Source organism: Taeniopygia guttata, chromosome 5, assembly GCF_048771995.1.
Source record: "Taeniopygia guttata chromosome 5, bTaeGut7.mat, whole genome shotgun sequence".
Taxonomy (NCBI): domain Eukaryota; kingdom Metazoa; phylum Chordata; class Aves; order Passeriformes; family Estrildidae; genus Taeniopygia; species Taeniopygia guttata.
The window spans coordinates 58,177,222-58,193,431 of NC_133030.1; the positions used below are offsets into that span (position 1 = coordinate 58,177,222).

The following is a 16,210-nucleotide window of genomic DNA, read 5'->3' on the forward strand; positions in this document are numbered from 1 at the left end:
TAAAAAATGGAAGTGCAAACTAAGCTAATGAAAATATTTCTATGTTTAAAAAAAAAGTCTTGAAATTATTTATGTGTTCATGATATCGGTAATATGATTCACACAATTTATCAGAAAAGACAATATATGTGATTTTAACTGCAATGAAAATAAAGGTACAAATTCTTTTCCTGGCTGAATAACATCCATCCAAGGTTATGGATGAATGCTACTACTCATCAGTGTTGAACAGTAAATTCAGAGTAGAACAGGGAACTTTGAATTTGGCAAAATTCAATTTAGAAATATATATATACATATATATTTATTTATATAGTAATATATTTATATTTAGAATTATATTATATACCAAATATTTATAAATATAAATATATTATATATAAGATAAATATATAAAATATTTACATATTACTATAATATACGTTTTATTTATATTGCCACATTCAAATTATATTGAATGTAGGAATATAAATAAAAAATTAAAAGAAGCCAATGTTAGTTATGCCATCTTCCTTTTCATAGCCTGGATGTGTTAGCCTAGTAATTGGTAAATAAGAAAAGGAGAAAAAACAGTGTTTGGAAGTTTAACTGGAAAGAATATAAAAAGGATCTGGGGAAATCTAATTAACCTTCTTGTCCTTTTCCGTGTTTGGGTGGCTCCTGGGGAACAATCCCGCGTTCCCGCTCTCCCGGAGGACGCAGCTCCCGGTGCCCCCTCAGAGCCGTTCCCGCCGGGCTCCGGCCCCGCCACGGCCCAGCGCAGCCGCGCCCGCGCCCCGGGGCGGGGCTTCCGCGCGCCAGCCAATCACACCGCGCCGATTGCCTGCCGGCCCCGCCCCGCCAAACATTTCCACCAATCCCCTTCCCGCGCGTCGCTTCCTTCCCCGCCTCTAGAGCGGAAGATGGCGGCGGCTGCAGCCAATGGGGAGGCGGGGGCGGGGCCGGCAGGGGTCGCGCGGCGCGCACGCGGCGGCGGCGGCCGGGGCGGCTCTGAGGGAGCGGGAGAGGGGTAAGGATCGGGATAAGGAACGGGATAAGGAACACTGGCAGGGACAGGGATAGCGATCCCGTAAGGGACACTGGCAGGGACCGGGACCCGGGACACGGCCGGGATAAGGAACACCGACAGGGACAGGGATTACGATCCCGTAAGGGACACCGGCAGGGACCAGGACCCGGGACACGGCCGGGATAAGGAATACCGGCAGGGACAGGGATAAAGATCGGGATGGGGAACACCAGCAGGGACCAGGACCCGGGACACGGCCGGGATAAGGAACACCGACAGGCACAGGGATAAGGATCCCGGTAAGGAACAGCGGCAGGGACAGGGATAAGGATCCTGGTGAGGAACACCGGCAAGGGCACAGATAAGGATCCCGTAAGGAACGGCGGCGGGGACAGGGATAAAAATGGGTATAAGGAACACCGGCAGGGATAAGGATCCCGGTGAGGAGCACCGACAGGGATAAGGATCGGGATAAGGAACACCGGCGGGCCAGGGATACAGGGATAAGGATCCGGTAGGGAACAGCCTGCCCAGGTGGAATCGCGGTCCCTTGGAAGCGTTCAGAACCATGTGGATGTGGGGACACGGGTTAGCGGTGGCCTTGGCAGTGCTGGCTTAATGTCTGGACTGGATCATAAATGTCCTTTTCAACCTCAATGATTTGTGATTTAATGAAATATATTTCATAATATGAGGTCAGTGTCAGGTGGGAATCTTTATTAATGATAGTAACAATGTAAAATAACAAGCCCCACACCCAAACAAATCTGGAAAAGGTCAGAAAAAGAGATGAAAGTTGCAGTTTGGGGTTTTTTGTTTGGTAGTTGTATTCTTTTGGGGAAAAAATGAAAAGAAACTTTTCTATGGTTTCTAAAAAAGTAGTTACAGAAATTACTGCCAAAACTGTGATATACATATCCTAAACTTTTATTTTCTATAATCAACAGATATCCTTCAGTAGGCTGTGCTCCAGAATTAACTTCTCCTAAAAGATACAGGGAGTAGAACTGTCAATTCTGTGTTTTGTTACTGGCACATATTGGTTATAATCCTATAATTCTAAACTAATTTTTTCTAGACACGTGTTACATATTTGAAAGAATGCAGAAACACAAGCTCTTTTCTTAGCATGCTGGTTTTTAGATCTGTAAAAACTTTGTTCTCAGAACTAAGTTATGCTAATGCCTTTTATTTCCTCATATTTTCAGTGGGTTTCCTGTTTGAGAGAATAATCAGATTCAGTGAAGTGTCTGTGCAGAGCAGCTCCTTGAAGATAATTGTCCCTGCCAGCAGAGTGATTAGACAGGTTTGTGTTCATGTGAACCCCATGGTTTCTAGGTGCTAATTTTAACACTGTGCTTGTTTGTGTTGGTTTCTGTTTGTTTAAAGACTGGTGGAGTTGTTTGTGTTTTCCTCCAAATCTCTTTTTATGGGGTCAAGGAACAGCCCTGTAGGGAAAGGTGGGCCTGGAATTCCTGGACAGCCTCTGCATGCATTGGCCTGACCTGGGGCCTGCCTCTTTCTTCTGTAGTCTCCGACCTTTTGGAAATAAATGTATTAATTTTCTTCCCACATAAGAGGTCTTCTGTGCATGAATTGATGGTGTTCAGGTGGCTTAAAATGTTTTTTTACAAAATAACATAGAATCATAGAATGGTTTGGATTGAAAGGGACCTTAAATCACCTCATTCCAACCATTCCCTGCATCTTCCACCAGGTTACTCCAAGCCCCATCCAGACTGGCCTGGAGCACTCCCAGGGATGGGGCAGCCACAGCTGCTCTGGGAAACCTGTGCCAGGGTCTCACCACCCTCACAGGGAAGAATTTCTTCCTGCCCCCTCTCAGTTTAAATCCATTTTACCTTGTCCTGTCACTCCAGGGTCTGGTGAAGAGTCTCTCTCCATCTTTCTTGCAGGCTCCCTTCAGGTACTGGAAGGCTGCAATTATGTCACCCCCAAAGTCTTCTCTTTTCCAGGCTGAACAATCCCAATTTTCTCAACCTTTCAAGATGAATTTTTTTTAAATGCTTTTTTCTTTCACTGCATCATTTTTGCAGGGCAGCCCTGGGGGCAGGTCTGTACCTGACTGCGTGGGAGGTCTCCTGAGAGACCAGATGGTTGTTGCCTGCTGGCAGCATTTTCCAGCTTTGTTGTGCTTTTTATTTGAAGTATAAAAATAATGGCATTTCCAAGCATTTCTGGGGAGAAAAAAAAAAAGAAAAAGAGGCAAAACAGAAGGAAATCAGCACTACCATGCTGCTCAGCTGTGTTGATACCAAACTGCCTCTGCAGACAGTCCAAAACTTGGGTTTATTTGGTGAGTGAAAAGATGGTTTTTATGGGGCTCGGCTTCTCCTGTGTGAGGGCAAACCCGTTAGTGGCTTTCACACCAGACATTAAAAAGAAGTGTTGAGAATTGTGAATCAGGGTCTTGGCAAGGTTTGGGACTGTGCTTTTGTGCTCCAAAGCAGTTCAGGTGCAAGATGGGCAATGGAGGATATAAGAAAAGCAGAAAATCCCTTGTGGGGTTAGGAAATTCAGCCTCAAACATGCCTTTGCTCTCTTCAGGGACCTTCATCCACTTCTCCCTTAGTTCTTCCCCTTCTCATGTCCCTGCAACTGTCCCCTTTCCTTCAATAGAGGAGTTAAACGCAAAAGAGTTACATAAATTCTTGCTGGTGTGTTTTCCTCTCTTATTTCATCCTGCATTTAATTTGGGGCTGGTTAGTTAAATACATGTGGAGGTAACTTCTGCACATGACTGAGACAGTGCTTTTTTAGCTTCTTAAGTGAGTGGAAGGTGGAGGGACTTGGAAATGGGATAGAGATGGATGCTTTGGTAAATAAATCATTAGGCTGGGAGTGAAAGATGTCTGATGCTAAAATATTGCCTTGGTTGAATTGTTTCTGTGATGTATTTTTGCCTTAGCTGATACTTCAATGCAAGTTTAACAAAATATTTGAGTAAGAAGAAAGCAGGAAGTGGGGGTGGGAAAGAAGAAGCTCAGTCAGTGTTCAGGACTGTAAAAATCACACTCAAATTGCAGCAGCACAAACACTGGGTAATTCCATGAGGCTGTTCTGAAGGTCCCAGCATAGAATGTGTTTTCTGTCCTGTTTCTAAGTATTATATAATGAGTCTTTTCAACAGCCAAAATAATTTAGAAGTATTGGCAGGAAGCAAATATTTGCAGCTGTCCATTTTACAAGTCCATATTATGCTATAAACTTTTCAGTCTGATGAATTTTGATTCTGTTTATGTCAGGTGTTCAAGTCCAGCAGGACTATTACATTATCTAGTCTGATCTCCTTTGCAACATAAACCATCTGTAGTGTTGTTTATACCCTTTACAGACTTTACATTAATTTATCACCTCTTTTTCACATTAATCTCAAAGCCCTTCTTCAAGATTGTTAATATTAATCAGGATTTTGTATTATTTTTTATCGCACTGTTTATATTGCTGAAAATGTTTTAAGGTGACCTTAATGTTTAGTTTGAGACTAAATGTGCAGCAGATAGAGGAATGCAAATATTTAAAAATTTATTAGTTCCTATTGTTTTCGTCTTTGAGACTTGTTTTATATAAGAATGCACTGTGGCCTTGAAAGGGCACTTGCTATTCCTTTTTATTTCTGTAGTTTTCCAGATAAATGATATCCTAATAAAAAAATCAAAATGAAAGGGTTCTTTGTTTAATATGGCAACTGAATCTTATCTGTAGAAATGCAGGTGCATTAAAACACTCCTAGTTCTTATGCTGACTTGATTAAATTATGCAAATCCAAAATTAGTTTTAAAGTACAGTGATTGTTTTGCTGTATTGTTTATAACCTTTCTTGTAATTGCTTTATTTCTTCAGCAAAAATGTAATTTTTTTTGTATTTTAACTGATTAACAGCTTTTAACTTGCACCTCTCTGCAGCTCACCATCTGAGCTTATCTCTTACCATACTGAGATCTTTCCTTTTTCCCCTGCCTGTTATTTCAAGGCAAAACCGTTGCTCAGCTTCTCATTAAAAATAAGATACGAAAGTGCTGTTAAATTGGTGAAAAGACAGCCCAACTAAATTTAGTTAAAATTGGCAAACTGGAGTTGTATGCTGGCAGTACCTGTAATAGGAACCTATATTGTTCACTTTTCAATAATTTGAGGATCTTTTAATAATAATAATTTGTGTATATTTGTTGCTATGGGAAAGAGTGGGAGAGCTGAAATTAGGTGTTATTACTCCTTTGTGCAATCAGAAGGGACAAGCAGCTGTGAAAGCAAAATTTCTTGTTTAGAAACATACAGCTCTTACTAGCAATTCTGACTTCAATTTTTATGTGGCTCATGAAGGAGTTTTTTGAGGTAAGAGGATTTGATTTTAGTTTGTTCAATGTCTGCCAGGATATATATGGAAATACATGACTCAGATTTGAAAGGGAGAAAGATTTAAAGAAAAGTTAATTTTAGTGATTTAATGTCTTGGGCAACTATTATTTTGCATGTGCATTGAACACTCCTGCTTCAGGAATGTTTGTGGGAGATAGATATGAGTGTAAGAGGTTGAGAAAAGAAGGGTTTTGTGCTTGCTGGGTTTGGTTTGTTCACTCCTCTTCCCTAGGAAATGTGAGTGATGGAGTTTCTGGGATCAGCACTTGCTGCATGCTAAAAGAGCAAAAATACAAATACACACAAAGTCAGTCCTTCCCTGTATGTTTATGTGCGTTGGTATGAAGTCAGAATGATCTAAATCTGTGGATTAAAGTCACCAAGTGAGACTTTAATAAAGCACGTGTATATTTTTAACCTCTGATCATTCAGAAAGAAAAGTTGTGGCGTAGTTGAATTTGGTCGGCTTTTTCTTCTCCCGTTTTTTGTGCTAGGCAGTTCTAAGCGACGGCTGTGATTTTTGATTAACGTTCTGCTTTGAGGAAGGGAGGCTTTTAAAAGGAATTAAAAACACAGGTGCTTTATTAACACTCGCGTTAATTATTATTGTCTCGGTAATTCGCGGCCGCTCTCCGGGCCGGTCACTGGCGACACCCGGTGGCCGAGAGCGGAATGACAGCCCCTGGCAGTGTGTCCCATCCTTTGGGGCTTTCCCACCCCAAATCCTTGGGATTGGAACGTGGCTGTGTGGAGGGGCTCCTGCTGCCCCGGCACTGACAGGAGGCCACCTTAAGCTGGAAGCTGCGTGCTCTCTGTGCACACACATGCCTTACTAAGGTCTTAATGCTGCTTTTGAAGCTGAGCAAATAAGGTGTCTTGTTATTGTCTGCCTGGCAGCGTGGTAATGAGCCAGTTTATCTCAGAGTTGCTTGTTTCTCAGTCTGCCTTCCTATTTGGGTTCTTTGCTGTGCAAGGACAGCGGTGGGTGCCAGGCTGGCGGGGTTATAAAAGCAGATGAAGACAGTTAAAAGTTTTTACCCCTGCTGTTATAACTGGGAAGTATTTTGCTAGCTAAATTTTATGATTTCTGCTCCATGTTTTATTTATGGTCAGTTTATACTTTTAAGCTCTTGTGCCAGTATTGTTCTTGAGTAGCTCCCCTCCCTCCCCAGCATTTATTCCTTTGATGTATTTGTAGATAGTAATTGTATCCCCTTCAGTCTCTGTCTTTGCCAAGCTATACAAGGCAAAGCATCCAGCTATTTCTTGTGAAATAAACAGTCCATTACCTGCATGATCTAACCCTTCCTTCTCTGCACTTGATTATGGCTTAGTTATCAAGGCATTGGCCTCAGCACAGGGCACTGCTGGGAGCCTGCTGTGACCCTGTGAAATATGAGTTTATTTAAGCACTGAGAGCAAACATGGCTTGAGAGCAGGGTTATTAAAATGCAAAAACCTCTTGACTTTGCTTTTTATCCCTGTCTTTTTTTGGGGCAACAGGCTGCTGAAGATGTTGGAAAGGTATTTTTGGATCTCAGAAAAGTAAGTTCCCCACCGAGGTCTTCAGGGTTCTTGGGTCCTAACAAAAACATGGAGTTCTGGTTTGGCCAGCAGGGATTGTCTGTGCTGCTGCATACAGCAGATCTCTTGATCAGAAAATCTGGAGTATCAATACCTGCACACTTTCTCCTTTGTCCTTCCCTTTCATGATTTTATTTCTTGAGTCTGAGTCCTAAATCACTTAGAGAGTGAAAAAAAGTTGATTGTGAACTTCCGGGTAGAGTATGGAAAATCACTGTGCATTTGAGTGTCATAAAAAGTAAAAGCTGAATTTTTCTGTAGTTTTTTTTTTTTTTTTTTAAATCATTTATGGCATTGATGAAGCTGCTGCTGGAGTTCCATGTGTGGTTCGAGAGAAAGCACTGTCTAAAGGCTCCTAAAAACAAAGAGCTGAAGACAGTCCTTTGCATGGCTTCAATGTCCACACCCTCATTGCCTTAGCATCTTCTGTGGAGACTCAAAAGTAAATTCTCCTGATCAGGATAAAGGCAACATAGCTCTGAAACCCTTTATTTCAGCCTCTTCCATCTTCCTGTTGTCACGTAGATTACATCTTTTCCTTTTGTCTGCTGCAAAGCATTGAAAATTGAACTTAGGGCATGATAAAGGTTCAGCAGAGCCCCCAGCTGTCAGACTGTGCACAAAGAGCATGTTTTGGAAACTGATAGTCTGTGAACTATCACGGGCACACAGGGATCTCAAGTTTCTCTTATTGCTTTGAAACTGGAGAGGGTCTGACAAATTACCTTGACGTGGGGATGTTCTGGAGTAGCTAAATATAAAAAAATGGATGTTGTGGGATGTGACTGGCACAGACACCTTGGTGATCTGCAACTTCTGGGGAAGCAGATGAGGAAAATGAAGAGAAGTTGTTTTCCCTGCATAGGCTTGGCAGATGTTTGTGCCTGTGCAATACATCTGGAACTGCAGAGAATTGCTTGTGCAGTGATGTTAGAGTGGGGCTAAGAATTACCAAGCACACAAATGTTGTTTGTTTTGTACTCCCCTATATCTGCATGTTTAGGGGAATCTTCTTACCTATTCAGCAGTGACTGATTTAAGCTTGGGTTGTTAAGAAAAGAGACTTGAAAACATAATAGTTTTGTGTTTTGAAGAATGAGCTCTGATAATGAAGTGTACTTCAGGTAAATTACTGTTGTGAAAGAATTTCTGAAGTATTCCAGTAAATAAAACATTGACTTTATGTCATTGTAGGTATTTTGGCACCAGTGTGTGTGGTAGTAGAAGCTCTTTTTCCAATTACAGTAGTTTCTTTATATTCTTTTATTATGGTTCCTGCTAAATTCAGGCTGAAATTTCCCAGGCTTCCTGTGGTGTAGAAATAAATTCTTTGGAAGAATTTCAGCAAGTTTTATTAATATTTGGGAAGACTTCTTACTTTTTTCCAGATTTTCCTGACTTTTCCTGTTTTCCATTTCTTCTATATGAGGATGCTGGTAGTAAATGGCAGTGTCTAAATTGAAGGAAATAAATGGTGTTGTTGCAGAGTCACTAAATTATTCATGCAGCTGTGTAAGTAATTTTTTCCTTTCACCTTTCTCTGTAGGGTGGATCATTGGTTTTACCCATTCATGTGGTGTTTTGTTCAGCTTAAAATGGCCCTGAAAATTGTCACTATTGGAGTCCTTTCTTGTAATCCCAGATTTGAAAGAGCATCAGGGCACTTTCTGATTGTGGAATTTGCAGGTGCACCACAGTGTCACAGTGACTTTTGCATTGTATCTTGTAGTGCAGACCTTCAGAATGAGGCTTTTTGTGTGAAAGTGTGCTGCTGAATGTGCTCACTAATGTTTGTGTGCACAAGGATTGTGAATTGGGCAAATACTGTCCTTGTTTCACTGGTTGGGAAGGTGAGGAGTGAATGTTGGCCCTTGCTGGGAATTGCTCAGCAAGCTGTTCTTCCACAGTCTGTACTGGCAAGTGTTTGTAGGCAAATCCACTTAGATAAATACTTTATTTCTGTCTGATTTGAGATGACCATCTCAGTGCATACCTCTGGTGCCAAGTCAGACAGCAAAGCTGTTGGACCTCTTCACAAAGGAAAATGCTGTTAGTGAGCATGAACCTCCTCTGAGCTGCTCGTGGCAGCTGTGCTGAAGTGTGAATGGATCAAAACTTAATGCCACATGCAGGTGACCATTGTACCCTCTGTGTTTGATTTCCAGCAGCTGTGGCTGTCTGCTATTTGAGAGGCTGTTTAGCTCTGTATCTTCTTTCCTTGCTTGTGGTTACAAGAAGCCATCTCAGTGTGATGTGTTCGGTGGGAGGTGCTCACAGGAGAAAGGAAATGACTTTTCTGTGGTGGCTGTGGTATGATGGGATAAGCACAAGTGCAGGAGGCTGAGACTTGGATTCTCTTTGAGGTTTGCAGCAGACTGGCAGGATAGCTGTGGTTCATTTACAGGCACAAACCTCATCTTTGACCCCCATGTCAGAAACTTGCTCAGTGCAGAAGCCAGGACCCAACACTAGGACAGTTTTCCTGTTCTCCAGAATCCACCTGAGGATGCAGCATTTATTGTTCACCTGTTCAGAGGCTTCTGAGAGTGCAATTTAGGCATAGTCAACTTTTCAGAGTGTTTTTGAATACAATATTCTTTGCCAGAAAAAAAGAAGGAAACATAATATATTGATTTTAGAATACAAACAGCCCAATTGCAGTATCTTTTCTGTAATTTGCCCTTTGCCTGGGACTCTTTCAGACCTGTCTTCATGAAACAGGATTGCTGCTGCTGCAGCTTTTGCCAGCTTGATCTGAGAATAGCCATGAGAGCAAAACAGAGCATCTCTTATCCTCTTATTTCTCCTTTATTGGATGACCACCTCACCCACACCTGGATGCAGTCTCATTCTCTATCTGCTGAGGTCACTGCAAGGAAAGCTCCCCCTCACAGGGAAGTTCTTGGCTGCGTCCAGCTGCTCATGGCAGAGTGGGATTTCAGGGACAGCTTCCTTTGTGTCACCAGCATGGAACTGGATGAAAAGATTGAAAAAGGGATATTCTCAAACATGTTAGAATTATTGTTTTACACAGTTTCTTAGAGTATTTAGAAGCTCTTTCCCATGTTTCTTTCAGGGTATTCTGAATTGTTCTAGAGAAGGTAGGTTAGCAATCTGAGCATCGTATCTTAATAAATTTGTCTTAATTTTGAAGCCAAAATTTGTACTTTGGCATTTTTATAATTTTGTATAGTGTGGTCTATCTCATTTGAGTTTTTTAATTGTACATTGGATTATTCTCCACTTTTTCAATTGGTCATCTGATCTTATGCAGCTCTTTACCATCTCTTTGGTTCATGCATTTCTGTCAATAGGCTTTCAATTACTCAAGCTTGAATGTTAATTCATTGCACTTTGGACCTGAAGGCATGCCTAATGTTCTAGATCTCTGTAGATCTTCATAATGTTTTCCAGTGTTGGAGGCAAAATCAGGACAGGTCTTTCTCATTTGAATGCAGAATCCTACACAAATAAAAAAACCCCAATCTGAAAGTTTCCTTTTGATGACAATAGTCACTGTATAGTTTTTGTGATCGATGCTTTTAAAGCTATGTTTGATCCAATTCTGAAGTTGTATTTGCAATCTCTCTCTATGGATGTCCAGTATAATATTCAAAAGAGGTTTTGTTTCCAGTATAATATTCAAAAAGAGGTTTTGTTTTTTATGTGAACACTTGCTTATACCCCCAAAAGATGAGTGCAGAATAGTTGTAGTTTCCATTTTTAAAAATTTAAAAAAATTATTGAATCCCAAAGCACTGAGCACCTGGGCCTTTTTCTCTTTCTTCTTTCCTACCTCTGTCTCTTACTTTTTCCCTCCAACCAATACTGTTTAAGGCCATTTCCTTGGTTCTCTCTCCCACCTACAACTCCTCTCTCCATTGCTAAACAGAATTGTACCCCAAAGCTCAGTCCTGGTGGGAGGGCAGGAATTGATTTTGTGAAAGGCAAGTAGCTTGGTAGACCTAATTTTTTTGATCTTCCCATAGACTTTGTGTTTTATCTTTGTCCTCCTTTCTATTCTACTGATACAATTTTCTCTGTACTGCAAATGAAGAATTACATGGAGCTTCTTTCTGACTGTGCCTTACATTTGGAAACGAGATGTAGCTGATTGGAGAGGATAAAATAATTCTCTTGGCAGTTACATCTTGTCTCTGCACTTCAGCATAGCTTCTTGTGCATTTTATTCCCTTCCTTCCTGATTACTAAATGCACTTTGCCTTCAGCAGTCTTGATGCTGTGCTCTCCCTGCACTGGGGCACTGCAGCACTGCTGTGCTCTCCTGCATTAGAGCGGTGCAGCACTGCTGTGCTCTCCCTGCACTGGGGCAGTGCAGCACTGCTGTGCTCTCCCTGCACTGGGGCAGTGCAGCTCTGATCTGCTCTCCCTGCACTGGGGCGGTGCAGCACTGCTGTGCTCTCCCTGCACTGGAGCAGTGCAGCACTGCTGTGCTCTCCCTGCACTGGGGCAGTGCAGCACTGCTGTGCTCTCCCTGCACTGGGGCAGTGCAGCTCTGATCTGCTCTCCCTGCACTGGGGCGGTGCAGCACTGCTGTGCTCTCCCTGCACTGGAGCAGTGCAGCACTGCTGTGCTCTCCCTGCCTTGGCAGCTCTGCTCCCAAATGCAAACCACATGTCCTGTGCATGCACGAGCTGCTTCCCACTGCCCAGAGCTCTGGGTTTGTTCTCAGCTTGCTCTGGAACTTTTAATAATTGTGAAAATAAAGGGAGGGTCTGCTTGCATTGTTTATAGTAGGAAAGAACATTGCAAGATTTCATCTGCTGCTGTTGAGATCCCTTGCTATTTTTGGTATTTGACCTCTGCAGAGAAGATTGCCAGAACTACAGGTCTTTTTCATTTTTATTATGTGTTTCTACCCTCCTACTCATAAGTTACTCGTACGTTAGTGATTAAGTCTTTGAGAATGTGCCATTTTTCCACATTTTTCCCTGTATTTTTCAAAGGAAAATTTGTATTTCTATATATTTTTGAGCTAACACTCCCTTTTGGAAAGGAGAACTATGCAACTTGGCAGCATCTTCTGTACACCACTCAAAGGAAAAGGGAAATAACTTATGATTTGCTGGTTTCTCTTTTGAAAAATGTTCTGGATTGAAGAGGACTGACTGATGAGCCTGTTGGCTTGAACTGAAGGTGCAACGTTTAGAATGCTGCACAAACAGCACAGCAGCAAGTGCTGGGACAATGTTAAGTTTCGTTTGTGCAGATAGGTGCTTGCTTTTCATTTCTCCACCACTGGAAAAGGCTGCCTTTAGCACAGCTGTTTGCTTCTACTCTTGCTGTGTGGTTGTTTCCACACTCCACCAGTGAAAAACACGTAACAAAGGCATCTGAAAATCTTGTCCTGCCTCTTTGGCATCACTTCCACTTCGTGCCTTCTATTCTAAACATTGAGTTTATTTCTTTTTTAAAGGAGCCTTGTAGGATGCCCTGGAGGTCAAAATATTTTAGGTTATTTCAGAGAATGGTATTTATTCTGAGTTCCCAAGATGTGATGAATTTTGAGTGTCCTTCCAGAAGTTTATTGTTTCTGGTAGTTGTGGTATCCAGGAGATGTGCAGGGAGGAATTGCATGTAACTGTGTACTTAATTAATAGAACAGATCACCTGAGTGTAGTTCCAAGTCTAGATATAATAACGTAGAAGTTTCAGGTTTGGTTTAGAAAAAGGTGGCTTTCCTTGGCTTGGAGGGTGCAGGTGTGCAGATTCAGCTGTTCCACTTAAGGAATGGGGATCCCAAGGATGGGATTGCACCTTTTTTTCCAAGCACAAGTGACTGGCCAGAGCTAGCCAGCTTCAGCCAGGTGCTGGTGTGTCATCCCAGTGGTGGTGGTTTCCTGGCACCCTGACATCCCCTGCATTTTGTCAGTGTTGAGACTATAGATCCAGACTGTGGGTGACTTTGCTAGAGAAAGTGAAAAACCTGAATTTAATGGATTACTTCACATTTGGCAGCATTCTCAGAATTCACATTCTGAGCAGAGGAAGACCTATGGGGAAAGAAGAGCTTTTGGCCAATGCCCTCTGTGGTTTCTTCTGAGTCTGGAGTAGTCCAAGAGCAAGCTGTTGGTACAACTCTTTGTGTCAGAGAGTTTGTCATACAAACATGAGCAGTTCTGCTCTCTGATCATCACAACTGGCTGTTGTGCTATGTCCAAAACATTTCAAAGACTCTGATTTTGCCAAAGGATTCTTTGGAAAACAGATACCTCTGTTGTTGAACTTAAGGAACTAAAAGTGCTTCAGTGCAGAGGACCGTGTGCTTTGTAGGTGGCTGCAGTCCAGTGCTTCGTTATCTCCTATTGTGTTTGGAAGACCATTGTTTCCTATTTGTCTCATAAATTTAACACAGATCCTATTCCTGCCATTTAAACTTTCCCATCAAAATACAACAGTGACTTCCCCTTCTGAAAAGGAAGGGCTGGCAGCTACACCCTGAAGTTTGAGCATGAATTGTTTATATAACCTTCAATCACAATTTCATAATAGTCTGAAGATTTTCTTGCTAAAGCAGACATTTTACTGAGTTTTTAGCAAAAACCTGGCTGCCATCGAACACAAGTCTGAGTTGTTGCAGTGGAAATAGAATTGAACCTTCACCTTCCTGATGGTAGAAATTGCATTTCTGTCTGAAAATATGAGCATCATTTTCTGAGATTTCAGAATAGCTGTAGTTAAGTCATTCTGGGCAAAAGCTTTTGAGTTGTGTTGAGCTAATTTTATTTCCCAGAAAATATTATTAAAACTGAATGAACCTCCTTTTGCAGACTTTGGCTTTTTATAACTTCTGGGTATTTGTAGAGTTCCTTCACCTTCCCCAGCAGTAAAAGCTCTGACATGAGTGTTGTAGGAACTGCTTATTGAAAGATACTCTCTATCATAGTCAGTAATATTTAAACAACTGCAGCTCGCCTTCCAAATGGATGACATTTGTCAGGAACTTGTCTGTTTGAGTATACTTGGCCTTTTGAGTAGACAAAGTCTGAATATTTAGAGCTTAAAATTCAGGTCAGCTTGGAAAACTATATTTTTCTTACAAGAAATTTGCAGAGAGAACTAGATTTTTTTAGTAACCATAGCACTGCAGGAGAGCTGGTTTACAAAAACTCCTTTTTCCACCCTCAAGCATGTGTGTTTGAAACTCTATTTAAATGGAAACTTCCATTGTAATTCTTCAATAAATTGAATTAAGCAGTTTAGCTAATTAATAATGTTAAAATATTTTGTTTATTCAGTTTATATTATTAATTTGCATGGATGTTCAACAGTTTTGTGTTTAAGCAGCAGAGCAAACAGCGTTTGAGAGCAGTTAGCTTTATGTAATAGTTCTAGTAAAAGCTTGTTTCATTTGAGGACATACCCAGAAAAGTAAGGAAGGAACAAGTTCTGTGGGTAGGTTGTACACAGGGTAATGCCAGAAAACACGTTGAACTTCTTTGCTTCAGAGGGAGAAGGAGTTTCCACAGGATGTCTGCATTTTATGGCAGAAATGACTGGTAGATGTGCTCTGAAAGGTTGCTTTGATGTAGAAGATTAACCTGGGGACCTCATTGTCAGGATATTACTGAGGCAAATCGCTTAGTGAGATTATTTGTGACTTGGGAATTAAGTTTTTATGTGTGCCTGCTTAAGCTGTTTTATAAGAAATTGCTGGTTTGTCACATGGTGTCGTGAATATTTGTGTTCACCAAACTAGAGGAGGGAAAGCAAACCCCTGAAACCACAAACAATGCCAAGAAGGAAAAAAAAAAAAAGCAGAATGCAGCTTTGTCATAGCAACTTCTCCTTTGTTTTTGGTCTCTCATGGGCAATTAAAATAATTGCAACTAAAGCAAGTAATACATGGAAACTTGCACATTCCACCCCTAAAAATCCAGCCTGGAGAATTTGCAGAAAAATTGATGATAGAACAGCTGGGAAGGCATGAGAATATTTTCTCACATTCTGTGTCTGCCTGATTTTTATTCCATTTCTCTTTGGATGTTTATTTTTTAAAGGGTCAATTCATGCATATGGTACCTGGGATTGGCTGCTGGTGCAGGCCTTAAGGAAATATCAGTACCAGTGAGAAATCACTGGAGTGTTGACCCCTTAAAACCTGCTGTGATTTCCTCAGTTTTGGGTTTTGATTCTTTTTAAACACAAAATAGTGGTCTCATTGAACCTGTGTTTTTGACAGAAGTGGATGAATGTAATAACATACCTACGTCTTTATTTTAAAAATGGTTGTAGTTTTTGAACCACTAAAACCTTTGCAAATACCTCTTTAAAAAAGGTAAATGCTGCTGTGCTTTTCTTGGCTCTGAACTGATAGAGTGTTTACTGCAGATACAGAATATAATTTTCTGTTGTGTTACAGAAAGGAAAAGTATATTTTTCTTTTTTTTTAGGTCATATTTTAGAAGTGAATCTGTGAGAGAATCCAAGAGAATTTTGTTTAATTTTGGTTTTGCTGGGTAAAGTTTTCATTTGTATGCATTGCTGAAATAGTTTGGGTTTCTAGAAGGGTTCAGTAGTGCCAGAGTGGAATTGCCTCTGAAGGGAAGATTTTTATCATCTGCACTAAAAGCCAGTGTTCTGTGGTTTTACCTCGGCTCAGAAAACGCCGAGGTACTTAATTGCAGTGAATTCCACAGGTCACACCGCCTGTTTAGGTGGTCCCTGATACGCTGGCAGGTGTTTCTGTGCGTCATTGGGTACCTAAATACTTGTAAAATCACCTCACCGGGCCATTTCAGGCTGTAGTGCTGAGTAATGTTGGTCTTGTTCTCTGCCTGCCCTGTGCACGTCCCTCAGCACAGAAGTTCCCTGAGGAAGTCTCCTGCAGTTGTACTGATGCAGCTGTTTGTGGGCTGTGCTTCCTAGAACAAAACTTACTCCTCCTCAGGTAGAGGGGGTGACTTCATTTTGTTTCCACTTGTGGAGAACATCATGTTACGTGATAAAAATAATAAAGCAAATTTAGCTAAGTGACTTTCCCAGGATTCCCAGATAGAGTGTTCAATCTGTTAAGGGGATTATCTGGTGTAGTGCTTACAGACACGAGAGGCTGAACTCCTTGAATCAGGGAGCCCTTTCCTGTTCTGTGATCCAGTGAATGAAGTTGTGGTGGGGAGGACATCAAGATAATTGAATTTTAGCTCCGTGCATCACCTCTGCACAAGATGCTTCCTTGTACGTGTTTTTCAAGCTAAACGCTGTTGAGGAATGTTG

General features: G+C 41.4%; 1 protein-coding gene across 3 annotated transcripts in view; it reads left to right on the forward strand.

The window, feature by feature from the left end:
* Positions 1-920: 920 nt before the first annotated feature.
* WDR89 (WD repeat domain 89) overlaps positions 921-16,210 on the forward strand; it is a 28,167-nt gene continuing 12,877 nt past the window's right edge. Inside the window, exons 1-2 of one of the 3 annotated variants that reach the window (XM_030275149.4) lie at positions 921-1,009; positions 2,218-2,315. In XM_030275149.4, coding sequence (XP_030131009.4) covers positions 922-1,009; positions 2,218-2,315 — 186 coding nt within the window. In that variant the 5' untranslated portion in view covers position 921. Of the gene's footprint in view, positions 1,010-2,217; positions 2,316-15,880; positions 16,172-16,210 lie in introns of those variants that run through there. The other 2 variants (XM_072930505.1, XM_072930506.1) reach the window with 2 other exon arrangements.